The sequence below is a fragment of the Mobula hypostoma genome, chromosome 3 (assembly GCF_963921235.1).
Source record: "Mobula hypostoma chromosome 3, sMobHyp1.1, whole genome shotgun sequence".
In the NCBI taxonomy this organism is placed as follows: Eukaryota; Metazoa; Chordata; class Chondrichthyes; order Myliobatiformes; family Myliobatidae; genus Mobula; species Mobula hypostoma.
The window spans coordinates 216,501,780-216,520,129 of NC_086099.1; the positions used below are offsets into that span (position 1 = coordinate 216,501,780).

General features: G+C 45.9%; 1 protein-coding gene across 2 annotated transcripts in view; it reads left to right on the top strand.

The window, feature by feature from the left end:
- acvr2ba (activin A receptor type 2Ba) overlaps positions 1-18,350 on the top strand; it is a 160,616-nt gene that overhangs the window by 107,316 nt on the left and 34,950 nt on the right. For both annotated transcript variants that reach the window (XM_063044486.1, XM_063044487.1), the window contains exons 3-5: positions 1,769-1,875; positions 2,423-2,574; positions 12,571-12,714. In XM_063044486.1, coding sequence (XP_062900556.1) covers positions 1,769-1,875; positions 2,423-2,574; positions 12,571-12,714 — 403 coding nt within the window. The remainder of the gene's footprint in view (positions 1-1,768; positions 1,876-2,422; positions 2,575-12,570; positions 12,715-18,350) is intronic.

Here is an 18,350-nt window from a genome sequence, read left to right on the forward strand (position 1 = left end):
GTTTGTCAATGTGAAGCAGAGAGCAAGCTTGTGAATCTGGCGGGTGGGTGGAACGCCACGGGAGGGGTATGGGACAGGTGCAGAGAAGGAGTACCAGGGTGGGAGGGTGGGGGGGGGGGGTTGGTGCGGGTGCAGACACACCCAGCTCTGAGACACCAGACAAGGTCATTCGATTCCAAACAATTGGTTTATTGATCATTACAGAATGTCTCTATGGTGCTTCCCCCCCCTCCTCCCCCACCATCCAGTTCCCTTTTTCCCAACCATGATTCCCCTCTCCCTGCCTCCTTTCCATTCTCAGTCCACAATAGAGACGCATATCAGAATCAAGTTTATCATCACTCACATATGTCAGGTAATTTGTTTTTTTGTGGCAGCAGTACAGGTGATATATAAAATGACAACGCTCCTATGCAAAGGTCTAGGAACTGTAGATAGATATATATGTATATCTAAGATTTTCACATAATAATTGTATTTTTTCGGTTTCAATTATTATTGTGTTGTTTAGCTTGTGTGTGTTTTTGTTGTGCTGCATTGGACCCAGAGTAACAATTATTTTGTTCTCCTTTTACACGAGTACTGGAAATGACATCAAGCAGTCTTGAATCTTGAGAGTGCTATCTCTAGGCGCTGTGTAATGATTTGATTTGTATAAACAGTGTGCATGACTGGCTTTGTTGAAGCCTATTTCACTATGCCTTCCCTCTTTTTGTTTCTTCCTGAAACAGATTTGATCAGATGTGTGTGACAGGAGGTCTCCAGCACATAAGCATGTCGGCCGTAACCCTTTATTCAGTTCGTACCTGTCCCAGAGAGCACAAGTCCTGCACCTTAGAGTTTTTTCCAGTAATTACTTCAGTGCTGATGTGAGACTCAATGGCCCAACGTTTCCAGCCTCTTCTCCTTTGTGAATGGGAATAATGTGAGTCTCACCTGCCGCTAGTGAGATGGAAATTTTCCATCGGGGCCCAACTAGTCTCCTCCCTCACTTCCTGTAGACCACCGATAGCCTGGATTAGAAGAACGGATAAGTGGAAGCTTTAGAGATTTACCAGGATGCTTACTGGATTAGAGAGCAGGTCTTATTAGGACTGGTTGAGCGAGCTAGGGCTTTTCTCTTTGGAGTGAAGGAGAATGAGAGGTAAATCGATACCTTTAATCATCTTGTACACCCCTACCAAAAGGCATCGATTGAGTAGATAGCCAGAGAAGTTTCCCAATATTGACTGGGACTGCCTTTGTGAGGCAGATTATTTCACGTAAGATGTACCCGGGTGTTGTTTAAACCAGGACGTAGAGAATCCTACCAGGGAAAGAGCTCAGCTGTGGGTGAGGCAATGAAAGTGGGCAATGTTCTCCACTCTTAATATCGTAAGACATAGGAGTAGAATTGAGGCTATTCAGCCCATCAAGTCCACTCTGGTAAGTCTGAATATACTACGAGGCCTGGTAATGCCCTGTGATAGCAGCTAAACCTGCAGAGGCAGAGTGAGATGGTGAGACGGGCAAAAGAGAGATGATACAAACTTTCCTCCATGAGTTAAAGCACGTTGTACAAAGCTTCGGCTGAATGCTAGACCGTGTTGTAGACCCGTTCATCAGAATTCCCAGGCCAATGGCATGTCTGTAATGGAATTAAGTGTGTAATGAAGCTTGAGGTGTGCTTGCTTTGGCCTGCCGTCTCAGGGATTGCTACACTGGCGTGTAGCGGGCCCCGCCTTCAGCCGTGGGCCCAGACTGACGTGCTGCTCGCTCTCTCTGGCAGGGTGGAGTGCGTGGCGACAGAGGAGAACCCTCACGTATTCTTCTGCTGCTGTGAAGGCAACTATTGCAACGACAAGTTTTTCCACTTCCCGGAGAGTGTGCCGGCAGGTAGGTGGGCCGACAGTTGTGCTGTGGGAATGAATGTGCGTTTGTGAGAGGGAATGGGGGACAGAACTTGTAGACAAGTGCTGCACCCTGGGGTGAGGAGGAAGGGAGTTGGAGAAGGAACCACAGCCAAGTTTTAACCTCCCCTCATGAAGCGAATCCCAAGGTGAAGGGAAGGGGATGGTGTTGGAACCATAACTGAGTGTTATACCCTGAGGTGAGGGGGAGGAGGACTGGGGGTCAGATCTGTAGCCAAATGCTGACCTCCCCGTGAAATGGACCCCAAGCTGAAGGGAAGGGAATGGCCAAATGCTAACACTGATTGGAGGGGGAAGGTAATGGGGGACGGAAGCGGTACCCAGTGCTGCATCCTGAGGTTAGGGGGAAGGGAATGGGGGTTGCAACCCTAATGAAGGGAAGGGAATGAGGGACAGTGCCATAGTGAAGTGCTGTACCATGAGCTGAGGTGGAAGGGAGTTGAAGACATAGCCAAGTACTGATATTAACCCTTCCTTCTGCCCTCTCTCCACCCTCCCCCACCCCCCCGCAGTCGTGTTTGGGCCACCACCGTCCACTCCGTCACTGCTGAACATCCTAGTGTACGCGCTGCTTCCCATCACCGGGCTCTCCGTCATCATCCTGTTGGCCTTCTGGATGTACCGCCATCGCAAGCCTCCGTACGGCCACGTGGACATGAACGAGGTTCGGATTGCGCAGTGCGGCGGGAGGGCGGGGGCGGGGGTGGGGGTTGCTGGGTGCTGGTGGACACGGTTACGGTGGTCTGGGGTGCACTCAGTGCAAACCGCCGGGAAGTATCGTTCTCCATGCAAGAGCGCCTGAGAGCCACAAGGTCGTGTGCCCGTTGTCGGCTGATGAGAGAATTGCAACACGGGGAAAGGCCCCTCAACCCATACCGAACATCAACCATCCATTCCTTTTCCTTTAGTGTAACACACACAAAACGCTGGAGGAACTCGGCAGGCCAGGCAGCATCTGTAAACAGTCAACAATTTGGGCCGAGACCTAAACGCTGACTGTTTACTCTTTTCCACTGATGCTGCCTGACCTGCTGAGTTTCTCCAGCATTTTGTGTCTGTTGCCCTGGTTTTCCAGTATCTGCAGAATTTCTTGTGTCTGTTTATAATTTGCACTATTTATTTATTTTGCAATTTATAGTAATTTGAATCCTGCGCCTGGAGACAGATTCCTTTGCATTGCAAGTTTTCTGCAGTCTCTTACCATTTAGATAAATAGATTTTTATTTTGACACTTCCTACCAACGTGGACAATTTTTCATTTTCCCATGTTATGCACTATTTCAAAGTTCAAAGTACATTTATTGTCAAGGTATGTATTTGTCTTCTTGCAGTCAGCCACAAAACAAAGAAACACCATAGAACCCGTTTAAAGAAAACCTCCACACAACAAGACCATCAAACTTGCAAAAAAGAATAAAATTGCTCAAACAGCAAAAAGTGAGCAAATAACACACAGAGCATTAAACATCTCCGTAGAGTCCTCAAAAGTGGGGCCAGTCCAGGGACCGATGGCTTCAGACCTTGCTCAAATCACGCTCTCACTTAACCTTTTCATATGTATCCATTTGCAACCACTTTGGGCTCCCTTACCAAGTTAGTTCCCCACTTTTCCTCGATGCCATCAGCAAATTTGGCAACTGTCATAATTTATACGAGTTGTAAAAAAACATTGTGGCCTCAACACTGATCCCTGTGGCAATCCGATTCAGGCTTGTTTTCCCTGACTGGCATGATGTGAAAATCGATTTTGCAGCAGCAGTACAATGCAAAGACATACAGTTATTCTAAATTAAAAATTAAACAGTGATTTAAAAAAATAATGAGGTAGTGTTCAGGGACTGTTCTGAAATCCGAGGGCAGAGGGGAGGAAGCTGTTCCTGAATCATTGAGTGTGGGTCTTTAGGCTTCTGTACCTCTTCCCCAGGTCTAATAATGAGAAGAGGGCTTGTCCTGGGGGTCCTTAATGAAGAATGCTGGCTTCCTTGGTGGAGCTGGCAGAGCCTAACAAACCTGTGCATTTCAGGTTGCAATGCAACCAGCCAGAACGCCCTGCGGTGTACATCTATAGAAATTTGCAAGTGTATTTGGTGACATACAATTTGTCAAATTCCTAATGAACTAGTGTGCCTTATTTGTGATTGCATCAATGTGTTGGCCTGGGGATTGATCCTCAGAGATGTGGACACCCAGGAACTTAGTTTCCCATCTTTCAATGACGACTGGTGTGTGTTCTCCTGACTTTCCTTTGCTAAGATCAGGACAGACTGGAGAACTTGTCTAGTGAGGCGTTGTGGGTGGAACTGTATGACTGACCACATTAATGAGCTGGATTTCAGACCACCCACAGTCTATGGGATTTAGAGGAACTAATTTGTAGGGAGATCGCAGACTGTTGTACAAAACACAAGGTTGGTATCGCAGGTGATGTTAACTTTCCATGTATTGACTGGGACTCCCAAAGTGTAAAAGGACTAGATAGGATAGTGTTTGTCAAATGTGTTCAGGAAAGTTTCCTTAATCAGTATGTAGCAGTCCCAATGTGAGAGAGAGAGAGAACTTTATCTGTTATTAGGAAAGAGACAGGGCAGGTGACAGAAGTTTGTATAGTGGAACTGTTTGCATCGAGTGATCATAATGCCATTAGCTTCAAGCTAATTATGGAAAAGGATAGGGCTGGCCCTCACATTTTAGATTCTAAACTGGAGAAAGGCCAGTTCTGATGGTATCAGAAATGATTTAGCAAGTGTGGATTGGGACAGGCTGTTTTCTAGCAAAAGGTGTTTTTGGTAAGTGGGAGGCCTTCAAAAGTGAAATTTTGAGAGTACAAGTCTGTCAGAATAAAAGGCAAAGATGACAGGTTTAGGGAACCTTGGCTTTCAAGAGATACTGAGGCCCTGGTTTAGAAAAAGAGGTGCATTGCAGGTATAGGCAGGTAGGAAGAAATGAGGAGTTTAGGAAATACAAGATAACACTTAAGAAGGAAATCAGGAGGTCGAAAAGAAGGCATGTAGCAGATAAAGTGAAGGGAAATCCTAAGGGATTCTACAGATATGTTAAGAGCAAAAGGATTGCAAGGGACTGTGGAAGATCAGAATGGTAATCTATGCATGGAGTCAAATAGATGGGGGTGATCTAAAATAGAGTGTTTGCATCTGTATTTACAAAGCTGCAAAGAGCTCATGGACACTATACAGGTTACAGAGGGGGAGGTGTTTGCTCTCTTGAGGCAAATTGGGTTGGACAAATCCCCAGAGGCTGACAATTTGTTCCCTCGAACCCTGTCTGAGGCTAGTACAGAAAGTGCAGCAGCCCTAGCAGAGATGCTTAAATCGACAGGTAAGATACTGGAGGATTGGAGGATAGCTAATGTTGTTCCACTGTTTAAGAAAGGCTCTAAAAATAAATGAGGAAATTGTAGGCAGGTGAGCCTGACATCAGGTATTGTAAGGGACTGGATATATGAGTATTTGGATAATCAGCGTGGCTTTGTGCATGGTAGGTTATGTCTAACCAATCTTAGAGCTTTTTCAAGAAAGTTTCCAGGAAAGTTGATGAAGACTATATGGACTGAGGAGAGAGTTGGTAGAGGTATACAAAATTATGAGGGGTATAGATAGGGTAAATGCAAGCAGGCTTTTTCCACTGAGGTTGGGTGAGCCTTGAACTACAGGTCATGGGTTAAGGGTGAAAGGTGAAATGTTTGAGGGACCATGAGCAGAAAGTTTGTCACTTAGAGTGTGGTGAGTGTGTGGAATGAACTGCAAGCACATGGTGGATGCAATTCCAGTTTCAACATTAAAAGGGAAGTTGGAATAAGTACATAGATGGGAGGGGAATGGCGGGCTATGTCCTGGTGCAGATCGATGGGACTAAGTAGTTTAAATGGTTTGACATGGACTAGATGGGCTGAAAGGCCCATTTTTGTGCTGTAGTGTTCTATGACTCTATAATCAATTCCTTGGTCTTGTTGATGTTGTGTCTGGGGTGGTGGTTGTGCTACCACTCAAGCAGCCAATCTCTCTCGCTCTTCTCTCAACTTGTTTATGCACACACTCTCCTGTCTTCTGTTAGCCAGCGGATCTGCCGCCTGAGCCGCTCTGTTACTGTGCATCCCACGCAATGTGCTTTCAGTTTTCTTCCTGAAAAGCTGGATCAGTGACTAATGATGAGTGGCCTTCTGGATTATCCGTCATTGGCCAGTTCCCCTTCATTCAAAGCAGATATTCCATCTTCCAAGAATTCCACAATGAACTGATCAAACATGATTTCTCTCATGTTGACTTTGCCTGATTGACTCAATTTTTATTCAAGAGTGCGTTTTTTTAATGCTTTTAATAAAAAGCTTCTAGCTTTTTCCCTATGAATAACATTAAGCTAACCAATCTGCAGTTTCCTGCTTTCTGTGCCTCAGCTGACAAACTGTGATGGATACAGCCCAGTCCATCACAGGCCAAGCCCTCCGCACCCTTGAGTAAATCTACAAGCAAGCAGCATCCATCATCAAGGACCCCCACCGTCCAGGCCATGCTGCCTTCTTGCCACTGCTATCAGAGGAGCCTTAGGACCCACACCACCAGATTCAGAAACAGTTATTACCCTACAAAGATCAGGCTTCTGAACCAGAGTGGATAATGTCTCTCACCTCAACACTGACTTCACAACCTATGGACTCAATTTCAGTGACTCTACAACTTGTGTTCTCAGTATTATTTATTTATCTCTGTTTTATATTTGCACAGTTACCTGTTTTTGGCACACTGGTTGCTTATCAGTCTTTGTGTAATTTTTCACTGATTCTATTGTATTCCTTTGTTCTACTGTGAATGCCTGCAGGAAAATGAGTCTCAGGGTAATACAGGTGTCCCCCGCTTTTCGAACGTTCGCTTTACGAAACCTCACTGTTATGAAAGACCTACATTAGTACCCTATTTTCGCTTTCAGAAGGTGTTTTCACTGTTACGGAAAAAAAAATTCAGCGCGCGATAAAAGGCAGCGCGCCCCGAGCAGCCGCTCTCCCCCGGATTCGGAACTGCTTTGCTTAAACACGTGCCTGTGAGCAGCCGTTTGCAAGATGAGTTCTATGGTATCAGAAAAGCCTGAAAGAGCTTGTAAGGGTGTTACACTTACGGTAAAACTAGACATAATTAAGCGCTTTGATCATGGTGAACGAAGTAAGGACAACGTGAGTTTGGCTTGTGGATGTTGACAAAGATGATGTTGAAGAGGTTTTGGCATCCCATGACCAAGAACTGACAGATGAAGAGCTGATGCAATTGGAAGAAAAAAGGATAACAATTGAAACCGAATGAGTAATGATAAAGTACGACTTTAATTTTGAAAGGGTACGTCGGTTTAGGAGGTATTTGCAGGATGGTTTGAGTCCTTATTAAAGAACTGTGTGATAGAAAAATGCGCGAGTCTCAGCAGTCAAGCAAGCCTTCCACATCAGCCACAGCAGATGACGAACCTCGACCTTCAACATCGAGGCGGGCAGAGATAGAAGAAGATGAGCTGCCTGCTCTAATGGAAACAGATGACGAGATGACACCCCAGTGTCCCACCACCCCAACCCTCAGGCCACGAACAGACACCGATTCGCGGAGAATGCAAAGGTAGCCGGGAGGCACACACCACATCTTTAAGAAAAAAGCCGAAATAGACATGCTAATTAATTAGGTGCCGCCGACACGTAATTGTCGGCCCAGATCAGAGACGACGCAATCGGAAATCGGCACTGATCTGGCCTGACAATTACGGGCGGCACCTAATTAATTAGCATGTTTGTTTTGGCTTTTTTCTTAAAGATGTGCTGTGTATCCCCCGGCTACCGCTGGACCCCTGCGTTCTTCGTGGCAATGTATCGCTCAGCGGCCTGGATGGTGGGGGCCACTGCACCACCCCTGCCTGCGACAACTCAGTCTAACACACCATCATCAGTCTGCTCGCTGTCTTCCCGATTCCGGTAAGTGATACTACACTGTACATACATTATTTCTATTTTATATAGGCTGTGTATCTTTATGTGTTATTTGGTATGATTTGGCAGCTTCACAGTTTAAAGATAACTGGAGAGCGCTTGCACTGTATTTTTGCCAACAGCGCTAGTGTGAGATTTTCTGCCGACGGCACTTGCGTGAGATTTTCACTACAGAGAAGAGTTCAGTAATGATTGTGGAAAAGTATTTCTACTTTATATAGGCTGTGTATTTATCATATCATTCCTGCTTTTACTACATCTTACTGTTATTTTAGGTTTTATGTGTTATTTGGCATGATTTGGTAGGTTATTTTTGGGTCTGCGAATGCTCACAAAATTTTCCCATATAAATAAATGGTAATTGCTTCTTTACTTTACGACATTCCGGCTTACATACCGTTTCATAGGAACGCTGTATCTTCGGATGACGGGGGAAACCTGTACATAGTGACATCTATGTATTTGATAATAAACCTTGAACACTTCATTTTCCCCAAACCTGGGGAATTTTGGAAGATTGAAAACCAAAGGATTAACATTCTCATTAGCAGCTTGAAGACCTTTGGATGAAGTCCATCAGGGCCCAGAGTCAGCTTGTCAGCTCAAAGTCCAAAACTGATTGTAATTTTCTCTCTCCCTCCCAATTGTATATTTGTAGCCAACTCTGAGATATGTCTCCATCAGTGAAAACTGATGCAATGGGTCTAACTAATATAGATGTTTAATTCGTCTGGGTCTGTGTTTTCCATTATTTTTTACTATTAGAGTCCCACCTGGCAAAGTGGTTAAGGCGTTCGTCTAGTGATCTGAAGGTCGCTAGTTCGAGCCTCAGCTGTGGCAGCATGTTTGTGTCCTTGAGCAAGGCACTTAAACACACATTGCTGTAGTGTCTGTGCGAGGAGTGGCGCCCCACACAGACTTCCAATCTGCGCCTTGTAAGGCATGAAAATGCCCGACGCAGGCCTGTGGTCTGAGTCGACGTTCCCTTCCCTCTATAAGACCAAGACTGTTTGTTTTGTTATTTAAATACCTACAGAATTTTTTTTTTACCATGTTTGTGCTTTTGATGACCCGATGACCCATACTTTGCATTTCAGTCATGTGTATGTGTGTGTATATATATATATATATTTATTTTAATTTGCCATTTATTTGGAGCAGGAGACTTGCCAAACAGGTTCTAACTAGTGCTGGTCACATGCCTTTGCATAGCCATTAGACATTACACCATACTGAGAAAGATCAGTTTTTAAGTAGTGTCAGTTATGTGTGTTTGGGTTCAAATGTCATTGATTTTTGTCAGTGATAGTTGGCAAGAAATAAGCAGGAAGACATTTCTGAACTATTTTGCTCACTGCGTTTTCAAGCATTCAGGCTTGGCGGTGCCAGAAACTGCAGGGAGTGAAAATGGAATGATTTCACTACTTCAACAAGTTAGGAACTACGAAGAATTTGAAGATATCGACAATCATCTTGAATGTTACAATGAATGTGAAGACTTGGAGGATGCTATCATCGATGGCATTGCATGAAGGCAGTCCATTATCTACACTAGATGTCTGCGTTGATTTTGTTCATTGAACACTGGATGAATTCCTCCATCAATAACTATTAGTAACTAATACATGATTTTATAATGCTGTAGAGCGATTGTTAGTGTTTTAATTTGTGAGTCACATACTCCTTTTTCACAGTAGAACCCAAAAAACAGGGAAAATTATAAAGCATGAGAAACTAAAAATTCAAAGACTGAGATGTCAGCAGTTCAAAAGTATTCATCCCCTTTGCTCAGTATTTAGTTGAACCACTTGCAGCGAGTATAGAGAGCAGTCTTTTTAGATAAGTCTCTATTAGCTTTGCGCAACGTGATGGAGCAAGATTTGCCCATTCCCACCGTGCAAAATTGCTCGAGCTGTGCCAGGTTAGTTGGGGAGTGGTGGTGGACAGCAGTCTTGAGGTCTTGCCAGAGATGTTAGATTAGGTTAAGGTCAGGACTGACTGGGCCATGCAAGGTGTTTTGGGTTGTTGTCCTGCTGAAAGACAAACTTCCTCCCCAGTTTCAGCTCTCTGGCAGAGGCTAGCAGGTTTTTATCCAGGATCTCTGTACTTAGCAGTGTTCAGTCTCCCATCAGTTCTAACCAGATTTCCAGCCCCTTCTGCTGAAAAGTGTCCCTATAGTATGATGATACCTCCACCATACTTTACAGTAGGGATGGTTTTACCTGGCTGACGCGCAGTATTGGATTTATGCTACATGCACTGCTTAGTGTTGAGGCCAAAAAGTTCCATTTTAGTCTCATCTGACCACCAGACTTTCCACATCTTTACAGCATCTTCTATGTGATGGTTTCCAAATTTTTTACAGGCAAGGGTATTTTTTTTTAGCCAGGGCTGCTTCCTTCTCATAAATACCCTTTTAGTGTAAGCCTTGTGCAGCCATGAACTTCATCTGCAGTTGCAGTCATTGACTTCTGCAGCTCTCTGAGTGATTGTTGACCTCACAGTAGCTCCTCTTACAAGTACCATTCTTCTAAGTTTAGAGAGGTAGCCTGACCTAATCAATGTGGCTGAGGTTTCATATTTTTTTTACTTTTTCATGATGGGTTGCACTCTCTGAGGTATGTTCAGTGCCTTTGAGATGGTCTTGTACCCTTCCCCAGACTTGTCCTTCTCTATTATCATTTCCCTGATATTTTCTTTGTCTTCATTTTGGTTGGGTCTGTTGAAAATCTACGGTACTGATGATTTACAGAGAGAGGGGAGGGGACTTATCCCTACGAATTCATTGAAAAAAGGTGATCCTCCAATTTTCTGCATCAACAAAGTGGGTGAGTTGGTAAGGTTATTGTAGGAGAGGAAAGCTGGCGTAGGACTTACGGAACGGATGAATACTTTTTCAGCCAAACAAATTTGATTTTTAATTGTTAGTGAATTGTTGGTATGTTTTTGAAGTTTTGATTTCACATGATACACAATGTTTTGTAGTTAGCTCAAAAATCCTACTTCAATACATTTTAAATTTAGAAAATGAGACAGTAAAATATGAAAATAGTTGTGGGGTCTGAATACTTTTTCAAGGTACTGTGTGTGTAGGTGTATGCGTATATATAGTATGTATGTCTATATATTTGTTCACTTTTCAGAGTCAGTTTAATATCACTGTTACATGTTGTGAAATGTGTTGTTTTATTACAACAGTGGTACAATGTAATACATTGTAAAAGAAAGCAGAATAAATGTAATTAAACAAGTAGTGCAAAGGGAGAGTGAAATTGGTGAGGTAGAGTACAGAGGTTCATTGTCCATTCAGAAATCAGATGGCGGAGGGGAAGAAGTTCTGAAAACGCTTATATTTTTATATTTGACACTACCTTTAGTGCCTCAGGTCCCCCACAGATTGTGGGTCGTTCCCCCCTCCCCGGAATTTTTCTTCCTCATCAAAGTACATCTTTTCAGTATTTTTTTTGAACACTCCTCTTAAGTGCTACCAATGCATCATGATTAAGTTATGCCTCAAATTATACATATCAGGCCTGAGCCTGGTTTCCTTTGCTCAGGCTGCAAGTGATGTGGTACCAAGCTGCCTGGGAGTGTCTGTGTAGTGAGGTCATTATTGAATCCTTATCTTATTCACCACCCCCCCCATCTAGAACAGCCTGCTCTCTGCTCGACTCCAGTCTATCATCCATAATACTTCCACCCATTTGATTCCGTACAAGTCCCCGATTATTGTTTTTAAAATTTTATTTATTACTTTTGTCCCTGTCCCTGCCCGCTCTCCCCTAACTTTGCACCCCCGACCCTGTCCCTGTTATGCCATTGGATCATATTCATTATTTATCCACACACTGACCTCATCAGTTTTGTCTATTTCGATACAAAATCCTTCGTTCTGTCTTTTACCAATTTTTGTAACCCCTCTGCTTATTCTGGTTTATTCCTTGATTTGTGCTTTCTACCTCTTCCTGTGACCAGTTATCTGTTCCCATATTAGCACTCATCTCTCTCACTTCATCCCACTACTCTTTGGTTCCACATTGTTACTACTTTAAAACTCTGCTCCCATTACTTAGTTTAAAATCCTCTTATTTCTCTGGTTATCCAGCTCGCTGATTGTCACTAACGAGAGAAAATCTGCAGATGCTGGAAATCCAAGCAAGGGACACACAAAACGCTGGAGGAACTCAAAAAAAAATCTCCAGATGTTCTTTTCCATACATGCTACCTGGCCTGTTGAGTTCCTCTAGCATTTTGTGTGTCACTGATTGTCAAGTTGTCACCAATGCTTATAACCTTATGGTCTAATATAGGCATTTTATAGATAGAAGGCATTGGTTTAGTTCTGTATTTGATTACTAATTTCATTAGATCAGCATAACATTGTGGGCCAAAGGGCCTTGTGTTTGTGTGCTGCTCCCATCATTCCCATTGCCCCAAGAACCAAAATCCATTCACTCTCCCGTGTGTGCTCACCCTCTTTATCATCTATTTCCCCTTTCTCTTCATCCTTTCTCTTTCTTCCCCGTCTTCCTCACTCATTCTCCCATTCTCTCAGTCACCCCTCCACCCGACCTCACTGCCAGAAGCTTCTCTTCTCCCAGTAATGTGCCTTGATCCAACGTGTTGAAACTCAAACTGTCCAGAGTGTTTAACCAACTGCTCATTCATCTCTTTCCCTCCCAGGACCCAAGTCTGCCGTCGCCTTCCCCACTGGTGGGCCTAAAGCCTCTGCAGCTACTCGAGATCAAAGCCAGGGGTCGCTTTGGCTGCGTCTGGAAGGCTCGGCTAATGAACGACTATGTGGCTGTAAAGATCTTCCCCATCCAGGTGAGAGCCGTGTTGAGCCTGACAACGTCCTGAATAAAATGCTACTCCGGGAATCTCAGGAAAACCTTATGATGACCAGGTGGCAGCGGACGGCAACTTTGCACCAGCGACTGGAGAGTCCTGAGTTATTCTTTTACTTGGAGCAGTGCGCAGGTTACTACGGCAACTCAGCAGGTCAGGCAGCATCCGAGACCTAAAATGTCGCCTGTTTATTCCTCTCCATAAATACTGCCTGACCTGCTGAGCTCTTCCTGCATTGAGTGAGTGTGAATGTGTGTGTGTGGATTCTCGGCACATTGAAGCTTGCAAACTTCAAAAACAAACAACAGTGAAACTGGTCATGAAACAATGTCTGCTGACTTCACCTCCCTCCCCTGGTATTTTGATGACACTGCATTCTCTAATTAGAATGGAAATTACTTTGGGTCCTCTGAGGGGTGAGGCATCGTGAAGCAGTGTGTTGCCCCCCTCCGCCAGTGTCAGTCTTCATACCTTGTTAATATTAATGAAGGGCTTGTTTGGATTTAGTTTCTCCCATTGTCGGTAGAAGGCCTTCTGGTCAGGGATGTTGCGTCCTAGATACACAAGCTAGGGCAGTGCTATGTGGAGAGCAAGCTGCTGTCCATGTAACAAGCTCCCCCTCTCCCTGCATCTGATGAACCCAAAGGAACTGATACAGTTTGGCACCAGCCGTGTCACAGGAGTTGCCAGTCAGCGTTGAACTCAACATGGGACTGCCTTAGGGACTCCAGCTCCAGATTTATCCCTCGGTTTGCTCCTGAAGCCTTCCCCATGAGCAGATATAGCCGCAAGGCAGAGGAGGTTTGAGATCAGTTTTCCTTCTCCGAGATGATCTGCCAACCATGGTTGATGGGCCCCATCAGTCTGAAGCGACTGGTTTTAAGGGGCTGGTAACCTGCCTTCGCCCCTTCTCCTGTCAGTAGAAATGGTTCTGCTGGGCTTAGCCAGGCGTAAAGACGGTTGTCAGAGGCTATTTAAGACTCGAGTTGTCGTCGGTAAATGTATTGACATAGAACAAGGAACAGTACAACACAGGAATAGGTCCTTCGACCCACAGTGTTGTACCAAACCAATTAAATGAGTAATCAAATAGCCAGCGAAACTAATCCCTTCTGCCTACACAATGTCCACATCCCTCCATTTCCCTCACATTCATGTGCCTATCTAAACGCCTCTTAAAAGTCCCTGATGTATCTGCCTCCACCACCACCCCTCTGAGGGGCAGCGTAAGTCAGAAGAAGAAGAAAAAATGCTTCTCGCATCTTGAAATTATCTCCCCTCACCTTAAATGCAGGCCTTCTGGTATCGGATATTTCAGCCCTAGGATAAAGATATTGTCCGCCTATTCTGAGTGTAGTTCAGCGCGACGTTGGGTGTCAGGGTGGAGGTGCGTCTCTACCAAAGGAGGTGTGAGGTGCTCCTTCCCTCCGCTAGTCTGCAGGTCACCCTTGGGCAAGGCGTAGCAACTGCTTAACCCCCCCCCCCCACATCCCGCCCCTGATCAGGGTGACGTGAAGCCATGGATGCACGTGGTGGATGGTTGTGTGAGCAGCTGGTGCACATCACAAGTCCTGGTTGTGTGACCGCTGACACCAGGCAATCTCTGAAGAGTGTTGAGAATGGTTGGGTTTCCCTGTCCTGTAAAGACACTGCCCAAACAAAGGCAATGGCAAACCACTCCTGTAGAAAATATTGCCGTGACCGTGACCGCCCACGTCATACGACACGGTGCATGATGAGGAGTACAGCTCACTGCTCGCAGTGGTACAGAAGGAGCCTGGGGCTTCTGTGGCGGGGGGCGGGGGGGGGGTGTAAAAATAGCCCGGTCCATCCAGTGCTCCCACTGCAGGGCGAGACGCAAAATGTCGGGACTCTTATTGCCTCCTTCACTCCAGTCCTGTGATTTGCTTCACATCGATCAGGATGTGAGAGTTTAGATCACGAGTGATTCCTCTGACGGATCAAAACAAACTCCTTGAGCAGGAGGAGGCTGCGGACCAACATGTCGGAGGCTTTAGACGTAGAGCGGGGAAGTGGGCCCTTCGGCCCGACTGGTCTGTGCTGACCCTGATTCCCACGTAAGCCTATCCCATTTGGCTCATACCCTTCTAAACCTGGAGCAACACGCAGGAAGTGCAGGAGGAACTCGGCAGGTCAGGCAGCATCCATTGGAATGAGTAAATAGTTGATTCTTCAGGCTGAGGTCCTTCCTCGGTACCGGAAAGGAAGGGGCGGGGTGGGGAGAGGGTCCCAGAAGAAGGGGATGGCTGAAGGAGGACAAGCTAGAAAGTGGCTGGTGAAGCCAGGTGGGTGGGGGAGGGATGAAGTAAGGAGCTGGGAGGTGATGAGGTGGAAAGAGTAAAGAGCTGAAGGAATCTGATTGGAGAGGAGAGTGGACCATGGGAGAAAGGGAAGCAGGAGGGGCACCAGGGGGACGTGATAGGCAGGTGAGGAGAGGAGGTAAGGGGGTTGTGGAGTGGGGAAATGGGGAAGGGGAGGTGAAAAGGCTACCACAAGTTGGAGGTAATCAATGGTCATGCCACCAGGTTGGAGAACACTTGGACAGAATATACGATTGTTGCTTCTCCATCCTGCGAGAGACCTCTTCGAGGAGACCGTGGACCAACATGTTGGAATTGGAATGAGGATCGGAACTGAAATGACTCCAAGTCCTTCCTATTCTGGAAACGTATAAAATAATGAATGGTCTAGGTTAAGATAGAGGCAGGAAAGTTGCTTCCAATGGTGACTGAGAGTAGAACTGTGGGTCATAGCCTTAAGACTCAGGAGACTAGATTTAGGGCAGAGTTGAGAAGAAGCTGCTTTTCCCAGAAAAATAGAGAACCTGTGGAATTCTCTGCCCAAGGAAGCAGAAGGGGCTACCTCATTAAACACACTTAAGACCTAGTTAGACAGATTTTTGCATAACAGGGGAATGGAGGATTGTGGGGAAAATGGAGGTGGGTGGGGCAGTCCATGGCCAGGAAGGCATTGGATGACAGAGCAGGCTCGACTTCCAGCAGCGTCACGCGCAATGAATAGGGGGTTGTGCTGAGCAGCCCACGAGCAGATGAGGAGAATTCATAACAGAACATAAATTATACACAATTTTTACAAGAAGTAAATCAGGAAATGTCACACCCAAGGTTGGCTTCCTAAGGCAACGATCAGCTCCACCCCAGCAGGTGCCATCAGGTTAATCTTATTTTCCTGTTCTGCTCTCCCCAGCCTCAGCAGGGGTTTTAGTTTGCGACGGAGACCCGGAAGAAACTCGGTGCCCTCGGTAGGTTTGCAGAAATAAGTTTTGCTTGCAGCGTTGGCATTGCCCACCATTAACTGGGAATGTGGGCGTGGGTGCGTCTGAGAGTGCATGTGTGTGCACACGCAGTTGGGACGGCTCACGGCCTGCAGGCAGGCAAGTACCTCGCTGTACGTGGTGCCTGTGTGTATACTTACATCCATTTATTTCCCGTCCCACGGTGCTCTGTAGTGGGCCCCTGGGCCCTGGAGGACGGAACAGTCTGCCTCATCCAGCCCTGAAGCCGACAGCAGCACTGCTGTATAATTAATGCAAATGAGGTCTTGTCGCCGCTGTGCCTGCTTCGTCACAGAGCAGGGAGATTGCACGGTTTCATCTGTGCCTCCTGTAACCCAAGTCTGTCCCAGAGCAGCTTGCAGGCATTTGACTGTCTCCAAAGCAAAGCCACCGTCGCCCATACATAGCGGCCTGCATGGAATCAGCCTGACCGTGGCATGGGAGGAAGCCATTCTGGCCACCATGTCCATGCTGGTAGGGTCTTCCCGCCACCCCCCCCCCCCCCAAATCTTTCCCCATGGCTCTACAAATTCTTCTTATCATCCACTTCGGCATACTGGCCTTCATCAGTCAGGATATTGGGTAAAGGATAGACAGGAGATTCTGCAGATGCTGGAATTCCAGAGTAACACACACAAAATGTTTGTGTTGCTCTGAGCTTCAAGCATCTGCAGAATCTCTTGTCTGTCCTTTACATTGTCTCTTGTCTGTCCTATACATTGTCACCCAGTTTCCTCTGTCGTAGTCTGTCCTGTACATTGTCACCCAGTTTCCTTTGTCGTAGTCTGTCCTGTACATTGTCACCCAGTTTCCTCTGTCGTAGTCTGTCCTGTACATTGTCACCCAGTTTCCTCTGTCGTAGTCTGTCCTGTACATTGTCACCCAGTTTCCTCTGTCGTAGCCTGTCCTGTACATTGTCACCCAGTTTCCTTTGTCGTAGTCTGTCCTATACATTGTCACCCAGTTTCCTCTGTCGTAGTCTATCCTGTACATTGTCACCCAGTTTCCTCTGTCGTAGTCTGTCCTGTACATTTTCACCCAGTTTCCTCTGTCGTAGTCTGTCCTGTACATTGTCACCCAGTTTCCTTTGTCGTACTCTGTCCTATACATTGTCACCCAGTTTCCTCTGTCGTAGTCTATCCCGTACATTGTCACCCAGTTTCCTCTGTCGTAGTCTGTCCTATACATTGTCACCCAGTTTCCTCTCTTGTAGTCAGGGAGGGGAAAGGGGTGAAGGAGCCAGTACAAAGTCCCTGTGGACATTCCCCTCACAGCAGTATATCACTTTGGGTGCTGTCGGGTTGGGGAGGGGATGACCTAACAGAGGAAAGTCACAGTGTGGGGTCTCTGGCACTGAGTCTGCCTCTGTGATTCTGACGGGAAGGGGGGAGAAGAAGCACGCTGTTGTCATAGGGGATTCATTAGTTAAGGAATGGACAGGAGGTTCTGTGGGTGAGAATGAGATTTCTGGCTCATATGTTGCCTCCCAGGTGCTAGGGTCCAGGTTATCTCGAATCAAGTCCTCAGCATTCTTAAGTGGGAGGTTGAACAGCCGGAAGTTGCGGTCCATGTCGGTACCAATGACATGGGTAGGAAGAATGGCGAGGTTCTGCATAGGGAGTTCAGGGAGTTGGATGCTAAGTTAAAGGACAGGACCTCCAGGGTTGTGATCTCAGGATTGCTACCCATGCCACGTGCTAGCGAAACCAGTACTAGGAAGATTATGCATTTTAATCATGGCTCAGGAGTTGGTGTAGGAGGGAGGGCATAAGATTTTTGGATCATTGGACTCTCTTCCAGGGAAGGTGGGACCTATACAGAAGGGACAGTTTGCATCTGAACTGAAAGGGGACTAATGTTCTATTGTGAAGGTTTGCTAATGCTGCACGGTGGGGTTGAAATTAGGGTTGCAGGGGGATGGGAACCAGAATTGCAGAACAGTTAGTTAAGGAATATATAAGAGAGGTTGTGGAGGCAGATATTAGTAAGACCTCAGACAAAGTCAGGAATCAAAAGGTTGAGCATGGTGCGACTGGAGTCCTGAGCTGGGTATCTTTCAGGCTGGTTTACACACAGGGGCAATGTGTAGTGTGGAGAGACTGTTGTTAGGGTGAAATTGCAGTCAACAGGATGAGTTGCAATGTAAAAGGCAGACAAAATTGGAAGGGGTGAATACAGGACTGAAGGTGTTGTACTTGAATGTGTGCCATATACAGAATAAAGTAGATGAACTTGCAGCATAGTTGCAAATTGGCAGGTATGATGTTGTATGATCATCACTGAATCATGGCTGAAAGAT